The sequence below is a fragment of the Pezoporus occidentalis genome, unplaced genomic scaffold (genome assembly GCF_034315485.1).
Source record: "Pezoporus occidentalis ecotype Australia unplaced genomic scaffold, CSIRO_AGI_Poc_V1 ctg15, whole genome shotgun sequence".
Taxonomy (NCBI): Eukaryota; Metazoa; Chordata; class Aves; order Psittaciformes; family Psittacidae; genus Pezoporus; species Pezoporus occidentalis.
In genome coordinates, this window is record NW_026913316.1 from 5,144,384 (window position 1) to 5,162,284 (window position 17,901).

The 17,901-nt window shown below is 42.0% G+C and overlaps 1 protein-coding gene across 6 annotated transcripts in view; it reads right to left on the reverse strand.

Moving 5' to 3' along the window:
• The window catches only part of GRB10 (growth factor receptor bound protein 10), a 147,492-nt gene that overhangs the window by 71,340 nt on the left and 58,251 nt on the right, over window positions 1–17,901 (reverse strand). For 5 of the 6 annotated variants that reach the window (XR_009963260.1, XM_062610913.1, XM_062610914.1 and 2 more), the window contains one exon: window positions 13,370–13,463. Coding sequence is in view for 3 of the 6 variants with exons in the window: in XM_062610913.1 (XP_062466897.1) it covers window positions 13,370–13,463 (94 nt within the window). In the remaining 3 variants the exon portion in view is untranslated. Of the gene's footprint in view, window positions 1–13,369; window positions 13,464–13,577; window positions 13,772–17,901 lie in introns of those variants that run through there. The other variant, XM_062610916.1, reaches the window with a different exon arrangement.

Below are 17,901 nucleotides of genomic sequence, written 5' to 3' on the forward strand. Positions count from 1 at the left end.
CGTGCCACCAAACCCCTGGGAGACACCAGACTCTGGGGAATGTAAATGGTCTGAGAACAGCCTACTTGAAAGGACATCTTTTTTCAGGGCGAAGTCATCAGCACCACGATCACCAAGTCTTATTGCTCAAACACCCTCACTGTAAGAAAGGAGGCATTCACCCGAGCCATGACTTCAACAAATTTCTCTACAACAGTCTCAATTTGCCTTGGAGCCAGCAATCTGCCAGATTCATCTCTAAACTTGCTCTTCAAAAAGAGATCTCTGTTTTGTATTTCACCAGCCTAACACAGCAGGAGACATGTATCCTGGCCCAAACAGCTCAGCCCTACTGCCACAGAGAGGGAGGGCTGAGAGGTTTTTTCATTTTGCTTTGTTTGGTCAGGTTTTTTAAACAGAAGGTTTACAGAGATACACAATGGTGGAAAGATATTACCACAAACATAAACACTGAATTAGGAGACATCTCGGCTCCTACAGTAATGAAAATTAATTACATCTCTTTCAGCAGTTTCACTTCAGCTACATACTACAACAATCTAGAACACCATGGCTTTTCACCATACTTTGTGCCTCAAGTGGTTTTCCCTTATCTTGCTATCCCTCATTTAATGCTCCCTTTATTTTTCCTTTCTAGTAAATGTTCTAAGGTCAACTTGCAAGGCTGCTCACTGTTCCCAACTTCAATTTCAGCCCCTGTATGCACAAAGAGAAAGCTTGAATTACCCTTCAGCTTAATTCACTGACCCTGCTACATTCTGCTGCTAGTCAAGAATTATGCGCCCTAAATCAAAGAACACTTATAGTACTTAGAAGCTGCATTATCTTTCACCACTTCATGTCACACACTGCATACAAACAACTCAATCTACAGAAAGGCTACCCGCAATGTCAAAGTAACAGTCTATGGTTTACCCTATGCATTAGGATATAATCTCACATATGTTCACATTTCAGTCTTGATTTCATCCCTTCAGGACTGGCTCTTAACTTAATACCATGAACAAAGTGGGACATCATCTTCAAAAATAGCATGTACTCTATGAAGCAGATGTCAACCACATACTTGACAAAAGTTTTGCAATAGCAGTATCCTCATTTTGCTGATGGGGAAAATGTAGACAGACATCTACAGTGATTTGTTTCACCCCCTTTAACAGCTGATTTGTTGAACAAGCATTTCTAACTCTTTGCCCCACTCTGCACTGGCACATATGCCAAACCCATTAGATATTTCGTAACTCATGCCGGGGGGGGGGCAGGGAGGAGGTCATGGAGAGCCCATTGGTTCTTCTGCATGATCATAGAAGGCAACATACAGTTGGCAGCATCCTGCAACGATTTCTGGGGTCCAGTTTTATCAAAACGTCAGGTGAGTCTAGTTACTCTGAGCAGGTTATAGCTGCCTAGGGTACAGAGAGCATGGAACGTAACAGCACATGGGAGTCAGGTCTGCTGCTGCCATCATTAATCATACAGAATCGTAGACTGGTTTGGATTGGAAGGGACCTTAAAGATCATCCAGTTCCAATCCCCCTGGCATGGGCAGGGACACCTCCTGCTAGACCAGGTTGCTTAAAGCCCTTTCAGCCTGGCCTTAAATACTGCCAAGGACAGGGCATCCACATCTTCTCTGGCAACCTGTTCCAGTGCCTCACCACCCTCCCAGTAAAGAATTTCTTGCCAATATCTAATCTAAATCTATGCTCTTTCAGTTTAAAGGCATTCCCCCTTCTCCTATCACTACATGCCCTTGTAAAAAGCCCCTCTTCAGATTTCCTGTAGGCCCCATTTAGGTACTGGAAGGCTATATAACTGCTATGCTTTGCAATAGCTCATTTGTGTAAGAGCCTAAGTCTCTGCACAACCCCACAGCACAGCCTTTGGAGGTTTGGTCAACTTTCAAAGTGAGTGAAAAGGAACTCCCCCCCCCAACAAAGACCCTGCTGTCAAGAACGCAGGCAGCCTGTCCGAGGTCACTCATTGTCTTTGAATTGACTTCAACAAGGGCTGGCTGTGGGTACGAGCAGTACACCCTGCAGAGGTGCAGGGCTTACAGAAAGAACCAGCACACATTGCTGTAATCAAGCCCTATACCATTTTACCCTGTTCTTGTTGCCTTAAGTCTGGCTTCAGTCATGAACCTTTAATCGTTTTTAAACATAGAAAATCATGTTGATACTTAAGCACAAGTTTGCCCCAAAGAAAGCTTACTTTCATATTCACCCCACACCACAGAAATTTATCAGCCAGGTTATTTTCAGTGGCGTCCTTTTGGTTTGTTTTTTTTTTTTTTTTGTGCATATACCACATTATATATTCTTCTTGACATAAAAGTTAGGCCACACTTGCTGATACAGACCATGAGCACATTCCAAGCAAATTGTTTGTCTCGACTAAAGGACATACGTTCCTATGCTGGAAAAACCTTAAAATCCGCAGTCCTCACCTTCCCAGTCACCTGGCAGAACCAGTCTTTGAAAAACAGATTAGAAAAGGGATTTCTAAGAAAGATGATGTTTAAGCTATAACTTGAATTTGGCATTTTCCTCTCAGCTGTTAAGATGTGTTACATCTCTATGTGATAATCCCGGTTTTCTAGTACGTAAACTCCTGAAAATTCTTCTAATGTGCAGAAAATTATACTAAAACCTTAAACTAATTCTACACTTGCTCAGACCGCTTAACCTAAATTTGCTGTAATAGTGTTAGCCAACTTTTAAAATCCATTTGATTTTTAAAGAGAAAGCCAACATTTGGTCAGCCTTCATAATTCTTCCTCTAATTAAGACCAGCTAAAAACTGAAAAGGGCACCAAGTTGTTGAATCATAAGGAATCCTAAAGCAACAGAAGCCTTTGCCAGGAGAACTGCTGTATCGCAAATACACGCCATTTTACTCTTGCAAACAAGTCTTACCTCACCCTTGCTCTGTTTCTTAGCCCCGGAAACGTTATGGATTTAGACATTGCTTGGTAATTTAATTATTTTTATTTTTTAGAGGAAAAGTGAATTTCTGCATTCACTCCTAAGATGATAAAAGCTTTATTCAGAGGATGGAGCTCATAAAATGCAAAATTAACTTATATTTTGCCCCACCTGAAGCACTGGAAAGAGACAGAAACAAAAGGTTAGGACACTTTTATCATTAGGACAAACAACGGAAGGAAACCAAAAGCTGTACTGCCTGTTCTCCACCCTCTCACTACTTTGATAGACACCAAAAATACAACCTTGAAGGTCAGGGAAAACCAAAAACCTAAAAAATTGAACACACGTCTCTCAGAATTGTTTGCAGACAAGAAGGCTGCATTGTGTCAGCTATTAGAAATTATCTGCCATCACAAGACAGATCAAAGGTGCATGGCTCATCAGAGACAGGGCACAAATCAGTTCCCTGTACTTTAAATGGGAGTTGGAGTAACTAGGGCTTTATCTGAAGGAGTTAAATGGATTTCATTGCAAGGGGTGGGGGGATATCTAGTCCCACAATCACTAAATGCACTGGTGAAGTAAGGCTGTTAAAAGGTTTCTTGTGAAGTTCAAATCCAGGCAATCTCAAGAATTCAGGGAGCAGTCTCTGGCATTACAACTGCCTCCCCCTTTACCACACCACTGCTACCACACTCTTGGAAACCACTTTCATAAGCAAGGGGGCTTTTACCTCCCTTTGCTTTCAGAAAGCGCAGAGACATGCAGTAACACTGTGCTCTCAATACAGAATTTATCAAAGCAGACAGATTTTAAAAAGAACACAGGCCCCCCCATCAGTCACAGTAGTTTCAAACATTACATGCGTTGCAGATGAATGGCAATTCCTGATCTATTTATAGGTGACACTCTTAAGTGTCCGAATAAGCAGAATAGTTTTATTTCAGATTTGAACACAGCAGTCATAAAGCCCCATTAGTGCCCTAGAGCTTTCCATGTAATCAGATACTGAAAGGCAGTTCTCTCTCCATTAAAGCTGACCTTGCACAGTGACATTGTACTTTTATCTCAAAAATTAGAGATACTTACTTTTGAAAATAATCTTCCGAGCAGTATTTCATAACAGGCAGTATAGCTTCAGTGAGCATGGACTGCTTCCATCTCTAAGTATACTCTTCCCCTTTACATGTCAAACTGCCTTTGGAATTTCATATTTGATTTTGGTTAAGGTGTTAGAATTTGAAGTTAATATTCTGATGCTGCAAAGACACTGTTTTCACTGAACAACTGTCATTGTTATGGCATGATTAAGAACTAGGCTACCTAATAAATCACCTTTCTTAGCTGGAAAGCTCATTAGTACTGAGACTATTTAAGGGCCCACAGCCATGTTTTGACATTTGGGTATAACACCTCCACTGAAAGGTTCAAAAGATTGTTACGTAAAGCTAAATACATTTAAAACATGTCCCCTAACAGGGGAAAAAATAAGCAAAACCCAAGGATGTGCAGGAAGCTGGTGGAGCAGCACAGGCAAGAATTCAACTCAGCCACATTAAAAATGTCATCCAGAAGCTATCAAAAGAGCCTTTGCTGGTAAGTATTAATTTTCATCCTTCTGCTCTCTTATATCTTGACAGAAGCGATTTAGTCAGATTACAAAAGAAAACATAAAGGCAATAAAGTTACGCCAGAAAACATGAGCTCATCCCAGTACCTTACAGTTAACTTGTATTGATTAAGTTAGAAGAGGGCATTTCAGATCAGTAAGATCAATTATGACCATTAGCTCAAATGGGAGAAATGAGCCACCTAGGAGGCAGAGGACTACCCGAGACCACAAATCTCCCCATACCTGTTGGACAATAAACAAGTACGTATACAAAGCAATTTAAAAACAGTGAAATCTATTACATTTGGCTGCTTTAGCAACCTGCTTACACAAAGGATGGGGATGGTGCAAGCTGCTGAGTAAATACATTCACAGAGGAGAGAGTGCAATACCTCCAGGATGTGGGGCTTTTTTTTGCTCACAAAAGACATGAGACATGCACAGAAGAAACGAGCTCAGGTACCTGGGAGAAGCACCTCATCATGAGCAGATGCTGAGACAGTGGTTTCCCCTCTGGCATCTGAGTTTCCCAAGCACGCCATTTCCACCAGGAGCATTGAAGACTCACGAGCTCAAGCCCCAGCAATGAAAAGCCTGGACAACACTGTCTCCACAACAGGGCTTGCAGGTTGCCCTCCTCCGGGAGGCCTCTCTCAGCCCATGCAAGGTGCTGCTCCTCGTGGGCAGTCTCCGGCGAGGCTGTTGCATCAGGCTGCCAGCAGCCAGGCGCTCGGCAGGCAGCCAGCCGCCCCGACACAACCCGAGTAGCCGCACCAGCACAGAAAGTATGTGTGCCGCCGGTGACATCACCTCGCTGAGCCGATATACCTCCGGGGCAGCGTGCCAGCAGTAAACAAACACACTTGCCTCCTGCTGACAGAGCAGGCACTCGGAAAGGGTAGTGATGCCCTTGTTGCTGACCACCCCCAAAGTGTGCCGTTTCACTCCACCCATAATGGTGTGATAGCTGCAGCACAAAGTTTGCTACAAGATGCCCAAGATTGCACACCCCCGGAAAAGAAGAGCGGGCATCCCTACGCTACACCTCTTGCATTACTTAGCCAAAGCAAAATGTGTTCTTTTTGACAGGCAGCTCAGCTTCAGTGGTAGTAGGAAATCATAGACTGGTTTGGGTTGGAAGGGACATTAAAGATCACCTAGTTCCAACCCCATGCCACAGGCATGGACATCTTCCACTAGACCAGGTTGCTCAAAGCCCTGTCCAACCTGGCACATCCCTTAGAGTATTGAGGACAAAAGTGAATTTAAAACTACATTTGATTTTACAGTTTATTTCACCGCATCTCCCTCTCCCTATCTCATTTGCGGTGAGTTTCTTAAAGTCATCACTTTAGGCTTATACTAGTACTAACCTAACTTGTTCTCCAGTAAGTAAGACATTAAAAGGTGAGGGACGAAAATTCTCCTGCTCTGAGGATATGGAAAGAAACAATAGAACCGCAGCACCCAGATGCCCATCTTACGCCTCCCCCTCCTAATGCCTTGGACAAGAATTGAACAATAACAACAAGAAAACTAGCTTCTAATCACACCCTAGTCTTCTAGTCTACCCTAAAACACACCTTGTGAATCTCCTCCCACCCCTCCCCATGATAACTAGAGATACAGATCTTAAAAGAGAAGCTGGAGGAACACTATCCTTCTATCTTCAGTATGAAAAAAAAAACACTTTCTCAGATGTCATACAACCATACAGCTTCAGTCCCCAAGGGATGGGTATGGTGTGCCATGGATTATCTCAAGCAAGGAACCCAACCCCACCTGCTCTCATTGCAGCCACTCTGCTTCAGTAACCATGTCCTCCCCAACACGACAAGTTCATTGCAAACCTGGTAATAACCATTTTTCCACAGGCCACAGAAGAAAACTAGAAAACTTGACTCAAATTTACTTTGACAGTTACATAAATAAGGAAGATTAGTATTGTAATACTTCTTATTCAGGCTTACTTTAAAATTCTCTACTTTTTCTACATCACCACTTGTAAAACTTCCAATGAATAAAGACCCCAAGGCAAACCACTACACCCTACACAACCAAGACAGAGGATTCCTTCCCTATACTGAATCCCACTGCAGAAATTTACCCAAAGGACACACTGAATCCTGAGATTTAACAGGATCAAAATCCCATGCTTGTCAACTATGAGATATTCAAACTTTCTTTACTCATATCAGGTGGCATTAGAGGAACACATTTAGTTTTAAACATGTCCAGAACTTAACATTTGCAAAACTGATACTAGAAAGTTGACATGTAGGAAAGAAAATAAAAACCAACAATAAAAAAAAAAAAAAAAAGAAAATCCAGTCACCTGCAAATATGTTCCTCTGAACATGCAATTTTTTAAACCAGTTTTGGTCTGTTTCTTCTCATTTCACTCATTTCACTCAATCACCATTAGTAACCTTATTATATACAGTCTTCCTGCTAAACTCAATCAGTTTGTCTATTTTGTCTTCCTGTAGCTTGCTGCAAATCTCTTAAATTATCTGTACTAAACACCAACCTACTTTGTCTTCTCTTTTAGCTTTTCTTTTTGCTTTTCTTCAGAGTTCTGTCAGCCCAAGGATTTGGGAACTAATATAATGAGGGAAGTTAAACTTCTACACAGCTATTATGGGTGGCCTCCTAGTAGCTGTGCTGACAAGATTCATCACCAAATACAATGGAAGCCCTCTCCAAAACAAGACAAAGGTACTGCAATGAGCTAGGCAGGAACCAGGGGCTCTCCTCGCTGTGTAAGGGTAGTCAGTGTAAATCTTTTTGGCACTAATGGTGGGTTTTTTCCTAAGGCTGGACAATGACAACAACATTTATACAAAGCATGAGAATTCATGAATGTCTGGCAGTATTGTCTCTGCAATACAAACAACACTATCTATTTTTCACTCTGCATTTTCAATTCAGTACCAGCTGGATTCTTCCAAAACATGGGTTAGTTCTGATACACCAAATAACTGACTCATCCCAGCCTGACCCCACAACTGCAGCATATCACTAGTAGCACCAGCTGTTACTAAACACACTCCTCCTTAGCTATAGAACGAATAACAAAATCGCCTCAACCTCCTATGCCTATCCTTGGGCAGATATAAAACAAATTATATTAAAAGCAAGTAGTAATAATAATAATAGTGGTGGAGGAAAGTGCTACACAAGATTATTTCTCTGGGCTAAATCTTAGGGATCATAATACTCATACTCATTCAAAAGTCTGTCCACATTTACATAGACTTGCATTTTTTGGACCCAGGCAGTGTGCTAGAGAAGTTTCCACCACTGCTGACATTAACCATCTCTATAAAAGTTCATGTGTTAATTACTAGCAAGGTACAGGAGAGCATCTACCTGAAGAGGAGGCTGCAGTGAAGTGCAAGCTGGTAGTTACTCTGGATCCCTCCAGTTTCAGTGGGAACAAGGTGTCTGTACATACAGGCAGGAAACCCAATGCCAACTGATCCACAACCACAGCATCTTCATCATCTTACTACAGGCACGATTTCCTACCATGACCAGCCAGGAAAGGCCAAAGGATGAGCTGCATGTTGACAAAGGACAACCGCTGCCAAAAACAACTCATAGCACCGTCTTCTTCCTGCTGCCAAAGCCACCTGGTAATGGAGCCAGAGGTACCACATGTGCAAAATACATTTGTACAGACGACGACAATCATCCCACAAGCATACACACAGAGAAAGTGCCAAAGTTGCATGTCTAATACTGCCACTGAAAGACAAGGTGACAAAATGCATCTTATTCATGCTTGGCTTCAAAATCTTGAATAAGAAGTAGCTGCACAAACTCAAAAAGTACACATGAAGTACCAATGAAAGGTACTGCCCATAAACTTCATGGCCAGGACTACAGCTGGCACTATTTGCTGATGATAGGAATATAAACGGAAAAATGGGCTCTGAAACATGCTTCAACGAAGAAAACCCGGAAGTACTGAGCAAGACAAGAAACCATGGTAGCCTCAATGGCAGGTTAAACCCCTCTGAAGTCCGAGAGTAAACAAATTCTGTTGGGCTGACAGTTTTCTGTGGCACAGTATATTTTGCTATCATATGTCAAGGCCACTCCTAGGCAACGCAGGAAAAGTCCACAGAACTTGTCTTACTGCTGAGACACATTCCAGATTAACTTTGGTGGCACTGCAGAGCAGTGCACTCAACCAAGAGGAACAGAGGCTGCAACGCCAGGGTGCTTGGAAGAGAGAAGAACCAGCAGCATTCTTTGGGACGGGACAGGGAGAACAAGTGCTGGAGCCCATCACTTCTATAGAAGGCCTCAAAGTGGCATCTCCACCTGAATGCAGGTCTTTGACTAAAACCACCACTGTGCTCCGCAGCTCTGCCCCTTGCTACTGGGCAGGTACAAACGCCGCAGGCCACAAACTGCAAAGAACCTCTCAGTGCAAATTATTAAATATTTGTGAGTGCTGAATGTTTTGCTAAGTGAGACACAGCTGAGGAGGCTGCAGTTTCCTCCACCTCTACCCTCCACTCCTGAAGGGGAAAAAACAAAATAATAACATTACCTGTCCCATCCTAAGGATGCTCTCACTTCCTCTTGGTGTTTTTACAGATGGTAAATAATTTTATTGTTTCTTCACCTCCTTCCTTAACACTTTAGAAAATGCCACATAGTTCTGATGTATTTTTGTTCTCTAAGCCTAGAGGCTTAACTACAGCTTCTGGAAGGACTGCTGGAGAAATAACTTGACTTGCTGTTTATTAAATGCCAAATCCTAACTGGCTGTTGTTAACTATTTGTAATTTCTATAGGTAGCTGAAGTCTGTCTACTCCTTTACATCAGTGGATATTAGTATTCTTCAGCTGAATAAAGCTTGCTCTTTCCTATCACATTTAATTTATGCAGTAGCTTTTGGGGAATAGAGGTAAGAAACCCTACTTCCTGCTCTCTGTTTAGCAGCTTTACGAAATTTGCCCAAGTACCAGAATCACTGAAAAGTGAATGCTAATTCATGGTTTAGAGAAAAATACTTCTTGTTAAAGAAAGCAAGCTTATCAGCATACCTACACATAAGCAGTTACTGAATTACTTCTAGGAAAAAATACTATTCCATCTGCACTCAACTTCTTACATCCATTTCATATGAAACCTGCCTGTTTTGAAGACCCCTCACTTTATAAAAGGTATTCTCTACTCCTCAATCTTTACAAGATATTCTTCTAAAATAAAAAGCTGAACAGTTATAAAGCATCTGCTTGTGTAAAAAAGAGTGATTCAGCAGGAAACATGCACTTGAAATACCCTTCACAAGAAAGAGCTTATTCATGCAGGGACAGTTGGCAGGGATATCTCAGTCTCCACTTGAATGCTCTTTTTCCAGCTTGTGTTGAAGGGATTCAGATGCCTGGGAGGAAGCTAATCACCATTTTTATAGGCTGTGGAAAGCAGTTCAGGTTCAGAATTGCAAGTGCTTGTACCAAAGCTCTCCCAATGAAAAGCCAAGGGCTATAAGTTAATGTTCAACAGAAACTGGCAAATCTGCTGCACAGACTGAGCAATGTGGTCAGGTATGAATAGGAAGCGTATACATAAAATAACACAGTAGGTATGGTTGCTCAAAGTTCAGCTGCAGAGTTTAAGGCACAGTACACTAAAAAGACAGGGATCACCTAATACATGAAATATTTTAGCCAGCTCTAACCCTTCCACAATTTCTCCTCATGATAAATACGTATTAAACCAGTTTTGTTGCAAGCCTATCCATTTTCTTTCTCTTGCAAAACACAGAAACAAAAGCTTTAGATGTGCTAGTAGGTATAAACTGAAGTCAGCAAGCTGTCTGCAACTGGAAGCAAAATTTGCCATAGCCTGTTGCAAGTATCTTTATCATCAATGTAATCAAGTCATATCACCAAACAGATTCATTTCTTAAATGCAAACAGTGGCCCTGCAAGTTGCTTTTGGATACAGGTTTACTTTATGTTTTTCATCAGTTCCAGTGCCAGTAAAACTTCAATAGAAAGTAATGGGTAACAGAGTTTAGTGTAAGAGTAAAAAGGCAAAGCAAACAGCTGCCACAGAATTTAAACCCCCACTTTATGTTAATAATCTAGTCTATTTATTCTGTGACTAAGAAGACTGCATGGGAGTTAGTTCAGACCATGTCACAACTCCCTTTGAAGCTCTTCACGTTATATTTTTCTATGTACTATTCATAAATCAGTTACTGAAATATGTCACAGCTCTTAAAACACTGGTACTTTCAAGTTCTTGGACATCATATTTCATAAGCTGTGAAAGAGTATAGATGCTCACACTTGGACAGAACAAACACAGAAAACATGATATAACATCACACTTATGGTCCCTTCCATTTTCAAAAAGATACCAAAGCAGCAGGTATCATGCCTGTAAGGCACATTGCCTCCCTTCAACACTGCAAAAAGACAGAAGTGCTACAGCCCAATGCAGTATTGAAGCCCACACCTAGGCGTTATGGGTTTCAGCTCTTAATTCACGCAGCTAACATACGTAACATTTCATGGTCACAGGGGTAGGCAAGATTAATAATGCGCTAAATACCTACCTCAGCAAAAAAATCAGACTTTAGGAATGCTGGACTTTAGAAATTGCTGTCACTTACATGATATAGGAAAAAATTCCAAACAATCTGTGTGTGCAAAAGGGATCTTAACGTCAGAAAGTACTGGGAAAAAACGTTAACTAGGTCTTCCTTCAGAAACAGTCAACAAACTGCCAGTGCCTGGAAGGCATTCTCTTTAAAGATAGCCATTTTGTACATTAACTTGGACTATTTCGCATACAGATTTTTGTCTCAAAGTGGCTGAGGGAGAGACACAAATCAGGTGACACAATGAATCCCTCTGCAGTACTACAATACTCATAGAGGAAAAAAGGTCTAAAGAGGAAGTAGGAAAATGCCAGGCTGCAAAGCTGGCATTCTGCCATCAAAATGCAGCATTACCTGTCTCTTTAACATATATTCAAACTTCATAAGCAGCAGTCGCACATACTTTAACACATAAATTTAGACCACTCGGGATGTGTCCCCCCAAAAAATCCCTTGATTAAAGGGGAATTGTCCCGGGTTCAGCAGTAGCAGTCATTTTTCTCCTTCTTAGTAGCTGGTGCAGTGCTGTTGTTTTGACTTTCAGCCTGGGAACAGCACTGATAACACCGATGTTTTCAGTTGCTGCTCAGTAATGTTTAGCCTGACCAAGGACTTTCTGAGTTCCATGCTCTGCCAGGGAGGAGGGGAAGCCGGGAGGAAGCAGAGACAGGACACCTGACCCAAACCAGCCAAAGAGGTATTCCATACCCCAGCACGCCATGCCCACTATATAAACTGGGGGCAGTTACCTGGAAGGGCTAGATGACTCTCAGTTTATCGGTCGGTGGGTGGTGAACAGTTGTATACTCTTCCCTTGTTATTTCCCTTATTGTTATTATTATTGGTGGCAGCAGCAGTGATTTGTGTTATACCTTAGTTACTGGACTGTTCTTATCTCAACCCATGGGAGTTACATTCTTTTGATTCTCCTCCCCATCCCTCCGGGAGCAGGCGGGGAAGGGGGGGGAGTGAGAGAGTGACTGCGTGGTTCTGATTTACGGCTGGGCTTAAAACTGTGACAGCAGTATATACAAATAGCCTCAGAAAAAGTCACCTATATAGTTCTGCTCCAAGATTTGTGCATCCCAAGGTAGGTGAAATTAACAGTATCATTCTAAAGAGAATGAAAAACGGAATTTATAAAAACTCCACTGTATCCATGCAAGCATGACACAACATACTGCCTGTGCTTGCAGAAGTTTTAGACTGGATAACATGGCAACCTGTTACTTTCTATTTTCAATTGAAAGCAAAGCTTTAACAAACTGAAGACTTGGGGCATGGTGAGGGAAGTAAATTAAAATACATTCCCTATTATATTCTGGGACTTGTTTGTGAAACTTAAATAGTCTTGGGGATCTGCAAGTCATGAAATTCCAGTCTTGCTGCCTTTGGCAAACAAAAGAAGCTGGTTTTTAAAGGAAAAGTTAAGAATGTCATATTTGGCAAATATTTTAAGTGATACATTCATGACCTTTTTTGTTTCAACAGCCTTGCGCTGACTGCATTACTATTCATTCTGCACTGAAGAACCAACATTTGAAGATGACCTTCAAGGACTTGGCTCCAAATTAAGCCATGGGGAGCCCTGAAGGTAAGGGATTCACTGATTAAGATGGCACTCTCTATTACTAATAATTTCAAAGCAAAAAAAAAAAAGTCCCTGCTATAATAGTAACTGTCTTCTTTAGGCATCTGACAGAAATGGTCAAACAAAGACTTTTTAAGATTTATTTTAGCTTTCATGTTTTGTATGGTCCTGCTGAATTACAGAAGCTAAACTATTGCACCAGCATTACCATGTCTAGTTCAGGACTTCCCTTCCCCAGATGAGCTGTCATGCAAAGACAGACTCCCACAGCTGAAGTTGAGCCAGAGCCCTACACCTTTCTTATGGCAGCCAAAGATTTTTTTAAATGCAACTTTAACATTACAAATGCTGAATTAAATTTCAGGACTTCACTCCTCCCCACTCCCAGACCCAGTCTGGGCTACAAGGCTTGAGATGCACCACAGGTCCTTCATCATCTCCATCCATAGCTCGAAGGGCAGTTGTGACAAAAAAATTATTTCTTCAGCTCTCCTCCTCCTTTTCTTTTTTTTTTTTTTAAATTACATGGAGAAATGGCAACATGGAGGCAAAACCATCTCTGCATTCCCACAAGGATCTTGGATTGCCACCCACTGTTTCTTACCTTGGTGATTCAGGGAGATGCGGTTAGATGGTTCTTGGAACCCTGGTTCAACCAGATCCCGCCGACCATGAGCTGAAGTCTGATCTACATTGTCCTAAAAACAGAAGAGCAGAAAGTCTTATCAAAACCAGGCATTCTGTACTCCCTGTAAACCGCACTGCCCAGAGCCAAACCACTCACACTAAAAAGAAAATAATCCCTGCCATACCTCTGAAAGCAAAAACCAACGTCAGAGAAGAAAGGGGGAAAAGATAATAGGGAGACAATAGACTGTCACATTAATACATGTGGCATGAATCCAGAATCAATGATATGCTGTTGTCTCATCTATACACCAGTTTGCATTGCAAACTGGGAAACAGCAATGTAAATACACTTCCCAGTTTAACTGAAGTTTCTTCTTGCATCAAACTATGTAGAGGCTTGGGGCTTTGTTTTCTTTAATTCCAAGTCTGTGGTTTAGGGGGTTGTAACTAATTAACTGGACTGAAACAGATCCAGTAGTGAAGTACTAAACCTCAAGAGGAATCAGAAGTTCGGTTTAGACAAATATCCATGGCTCTGGATGCCAACCTGTTTTTTTATTTTCCTTTTTTTCCATATTAGAACTCTTACAAGATTAGGTTTCAAAAAGTTTTTACAGACTTAATTTGGCAAAGTCTAAAATACCACAGTTTCTCACAGACCTTGCCAAAGAAGACAACCAAGGGAAAGCAGGGACATTGAAATATGAACAAAAAATAAGAAAAGCAAGATAAATCCCATTGTGTTTCAGAAGTATGAGAAGGAGGTTCAGAGCAGGTACAGTTTCACAAAGTTGATACACTTTTGCATATACCAGTTAAGGGTGGGTATGGAAAAAAAGAAGCAAGTGCACAAAGTTGACTGCACTGATATACCACGAAACATAAACTGCTGTAGTGATGATATACGTGACTTTATACATGTTCCTGCTGTGCACAAAGTGTGGGATGACACAATGGCATGACCCACATTTATGTTAAAACATAAGAATCACTTCACGGCAAATGACGCTGTAATTATGGCAGAGCAATAACATACACACAGTGAGTGGCAATTTCACTACGTGCAATTGTGAGCTTTCAGCCCAACATTACTGGTTTACAGAATATAAGCTGATGCTCAAAACCATAATGGATGTAGTGTTTGGGGCTGAGAACTGTATACAGTTACACAGGATATGAAACACATTACATTATCTCTTCTCGGAGAGACTGTCTCAAACAGCAAATACTCGAGCTTTGATTCAAGTACTCAAGCACCTCTCCTGTGCGCCTTCACCAACAGGAGCCCACAGGCGTTTATAAGACAAGAACTGTCAATGGCGGTATGACTAAAGGAGGTTTTTACAAGTAAACAATATATGATAAGATACATATGGCATCCATCTATATGCCAGATAAAACTGGAACCACTCAGACTTCTGCCTCTGTACTGGCCACCTCCCCTTACAGTTCTTTACATCCTTGCCACTGATTTTCATGACATGGCTGCTGTTTCACGAGCCACATCTAATCTCACAAGTTTCTGTAGTTCTTTCTTAGGAATCAAACTCAACCAACCAAACACATCTACCAGCACAACCATATTTGTTCTTACTTTATTGAAACATGACAGTATTTGTTAGCTCTTTCACTGCAGCTAACCGAACATGTATTAGGAAACAAGGAACTCCTGAGTTCCTGTCTGTCAAATCCCTTGTGACTGCAGGGTATCACATCTTAACATTATTACTGCTTTTGGAGCACTAGTCGTTTTCACTGTATGTATCTCATTTTCCCTGGGACACCACACAGTCAGCACTGACCTGGCCCACAGCATCTCAGTTTTAAATTTCAGGCAGGAAATCTGGGACTCACAGCACAAGAAGGCAACTCTGGAAAGCACATAGAAAATTAAGAGTCTGCTTCCCATGTAATTTTTCCAAAGGTTCCAAGGACAACAAGCGGGATGAGATGCTTATCTATGAGAAGTTTCAGTAAAAACTTAGAACTGAAGCTGACTGATCTCCCTACAAAGGCTGAGAGGTGCGCATCGCAGGCATGGAGAACACAGCAGAACCTCCTTCCTCCTAGCACAGAGCTTTTCTTTGTGTTTCCCCCTATGCAGTTCAACATCAAATATTTTTATTGGATAGCTAAAACCCTACAGATGCAGTTTAGGAGCATTAGTTCCACTTCCCGAGGAAGAAAGGCCGGACGTTCCTATGCATGTATGCCATTGCATATTGCCTCTTGGCTGGGAAGAGCAGCAGGGCATCCCAAGAGGAACGAAAGGTGGAACAAGAAAACCAGTTATAAATTAGTTGCTGCACACCTAAACATGCTTTCAGTTGTTCCAAAACATAAAAGTCCTAACTGGAAGGCAAGATTCATGCAGTAGAATCATAGAATCAGCTGGGTTATAGAAGACCTTTAAGATCATCAAGTCTAACCGTTACCCCAGGACTGCCAAGACCACCACTAAACCATGTCACTGAGGGCCTCATCTACACAGTTTGTGAACACTTCTAGGGACGGTGATTCCACCACTTCCCTGGGCAGCCTCTTCAAATGCCTGCTCACCCTCTCTGTGAAGAAATTGCTCCCAATATCCAATCTAAACCTCCCCTGGTGCAGCTTGAGGCCGTTACCTCTTGTTCTATCGCTTGTTACTTCAGAGAAGAGACCGACCCTCACCCCACTACAACCTCCTTTCATGTAGTTGTAGAAAGCAATAAGGTCCCTCTTGAGCCTTCTGTTCTCCACACTAAATGACCCCAGTTCCCTCAGCTGTTCCTCATCACACTTAGGCTCTTCACCAGCTTTGTTGCCTTTCTCTGAACCCAGCAATACATAGTAACAGAGGTGAGATGAGGCCAAGCTGCATCTTCTTACCTTTGGGTTTCCCACAGCAGTAACACACAAAGACCTTATTTCAGGCTTACAGCTGGCTGCAGGCCTGAAACTTTTCAATTAAAACAGATTATTTTTTTTTATATATATAAACTAGCAATTGCCAATAATTTGCAGGAATAGGATAGACCCCCTCTGGAATCACCTTGCAGCTGTACCAGAAGATGTTGGTATAGATGTAAGGTGATTCCAGAGAACTTTTTCACAAAGCTTAAGCCAAAGCCATGTCAAGATGTATCGAAGTCTTCAGCAGCAGAGGTTTCCATGACAATGAGTGCCAGCGCTGCTTTTACAAAGCTGACACCTCTATCTCCTACATTAGGTGCAAACTCCTCCCCAGAAGGTCCAGAGAACTCTCCTGCAGCCTGAGCAAAGTGGGGAGCCAAAGGTTTCCTCCGGACACCAAGGGCCAGCAAAACCCTAGTGCTGAAGTAAAGCAAGAGACATGCATAAACAAAGCCACACCTGCTAAAGCAATGTAGGCAGCAGAGGAGAAAAGGTAAGGGCGGTGTGATTTAAAGGGCTCAGGCTAGTTTCACATGACCCTCCAGAATCTGTTTGTCTCTGCTGTGTACAAACACTGGCACTAGGCCAGGTGCAGCACTGATCAGCCAGCCACTGCAACAACAGTAAGAGAAGAAAGGTTTTAAAAGGTGTATAATTGCTCTGTGCCAGCAGGCTCCTTGTTAGACTCCAGCTCGGACTGAGGCCCTCAGCAGGGTGGTCACCTGCTTGGATCCATCATCTTCCCGCTTGCCACTGCTGAAACTGGGCTCCCAGGAAGTCATGTGTTTGCTCTATGTTTTAATCCCCAGCTCTCCCTCCCCTTCCAATAAATGCTCTCAATATGAAATTAAAGCATGTTACTTAACTCACTGTACCATCCAGCTATTGTAGTATTTTTAGAAGCTAGCTGAGCATTAGCCCTCGCTGACTTGTCTGCATGTACTCTTCTCTCAGTCAGCATCTGCGACCAAGGATGATTTCATCAAGCGACTAGCAACAGTGCTATGAGGATCTGAAGCAGGGTTTATTTTTTATACATGTCATATCCAAACACACCATCATTACAGGTTATATTCCAGTGTCCTTCTGCAAACTTCTATTGCACGATGCAAAATGCTTGCATCATGTTAAGAGCCAAAGTCCATTCATAGACAGTGTTATCTCTGTATCAGTAACCAGGACAATCTGGATTTATTTTTCAACCTATAACCAAGCCTTTCAAGTTGCGCTCCTTCAACTACGACATACAATGTTTGCTGCTGTTGGTGCTAGCACGATAAGCATTTCAGTTATCAAAGAAAAAATTAAATCTGGCCTTTTAATCAGAGAATCAGACAGCCATATACTCTAGCAGCCCTGCTGTCTGCGCATCTGCTCTTCAATGACTTCTTCAGCTCCAAGTGCTACTGTTCCCACCTGCAGCTTAGCCCAGAAGAGTGTTTATCAGGACGAGACAGCATTACTAGGCCAACCAGCATGTTGCTACTACTCTGTTCTCTCATCCTGGTTCCTTCAGCAAAGGTTATCCACTCATCCAGGATAATCTTACAGGTAAATAGGGCTCAGAGAAGGGAGGAAGCAGATTTGAAGGTACAAATAATAAAGTACCAT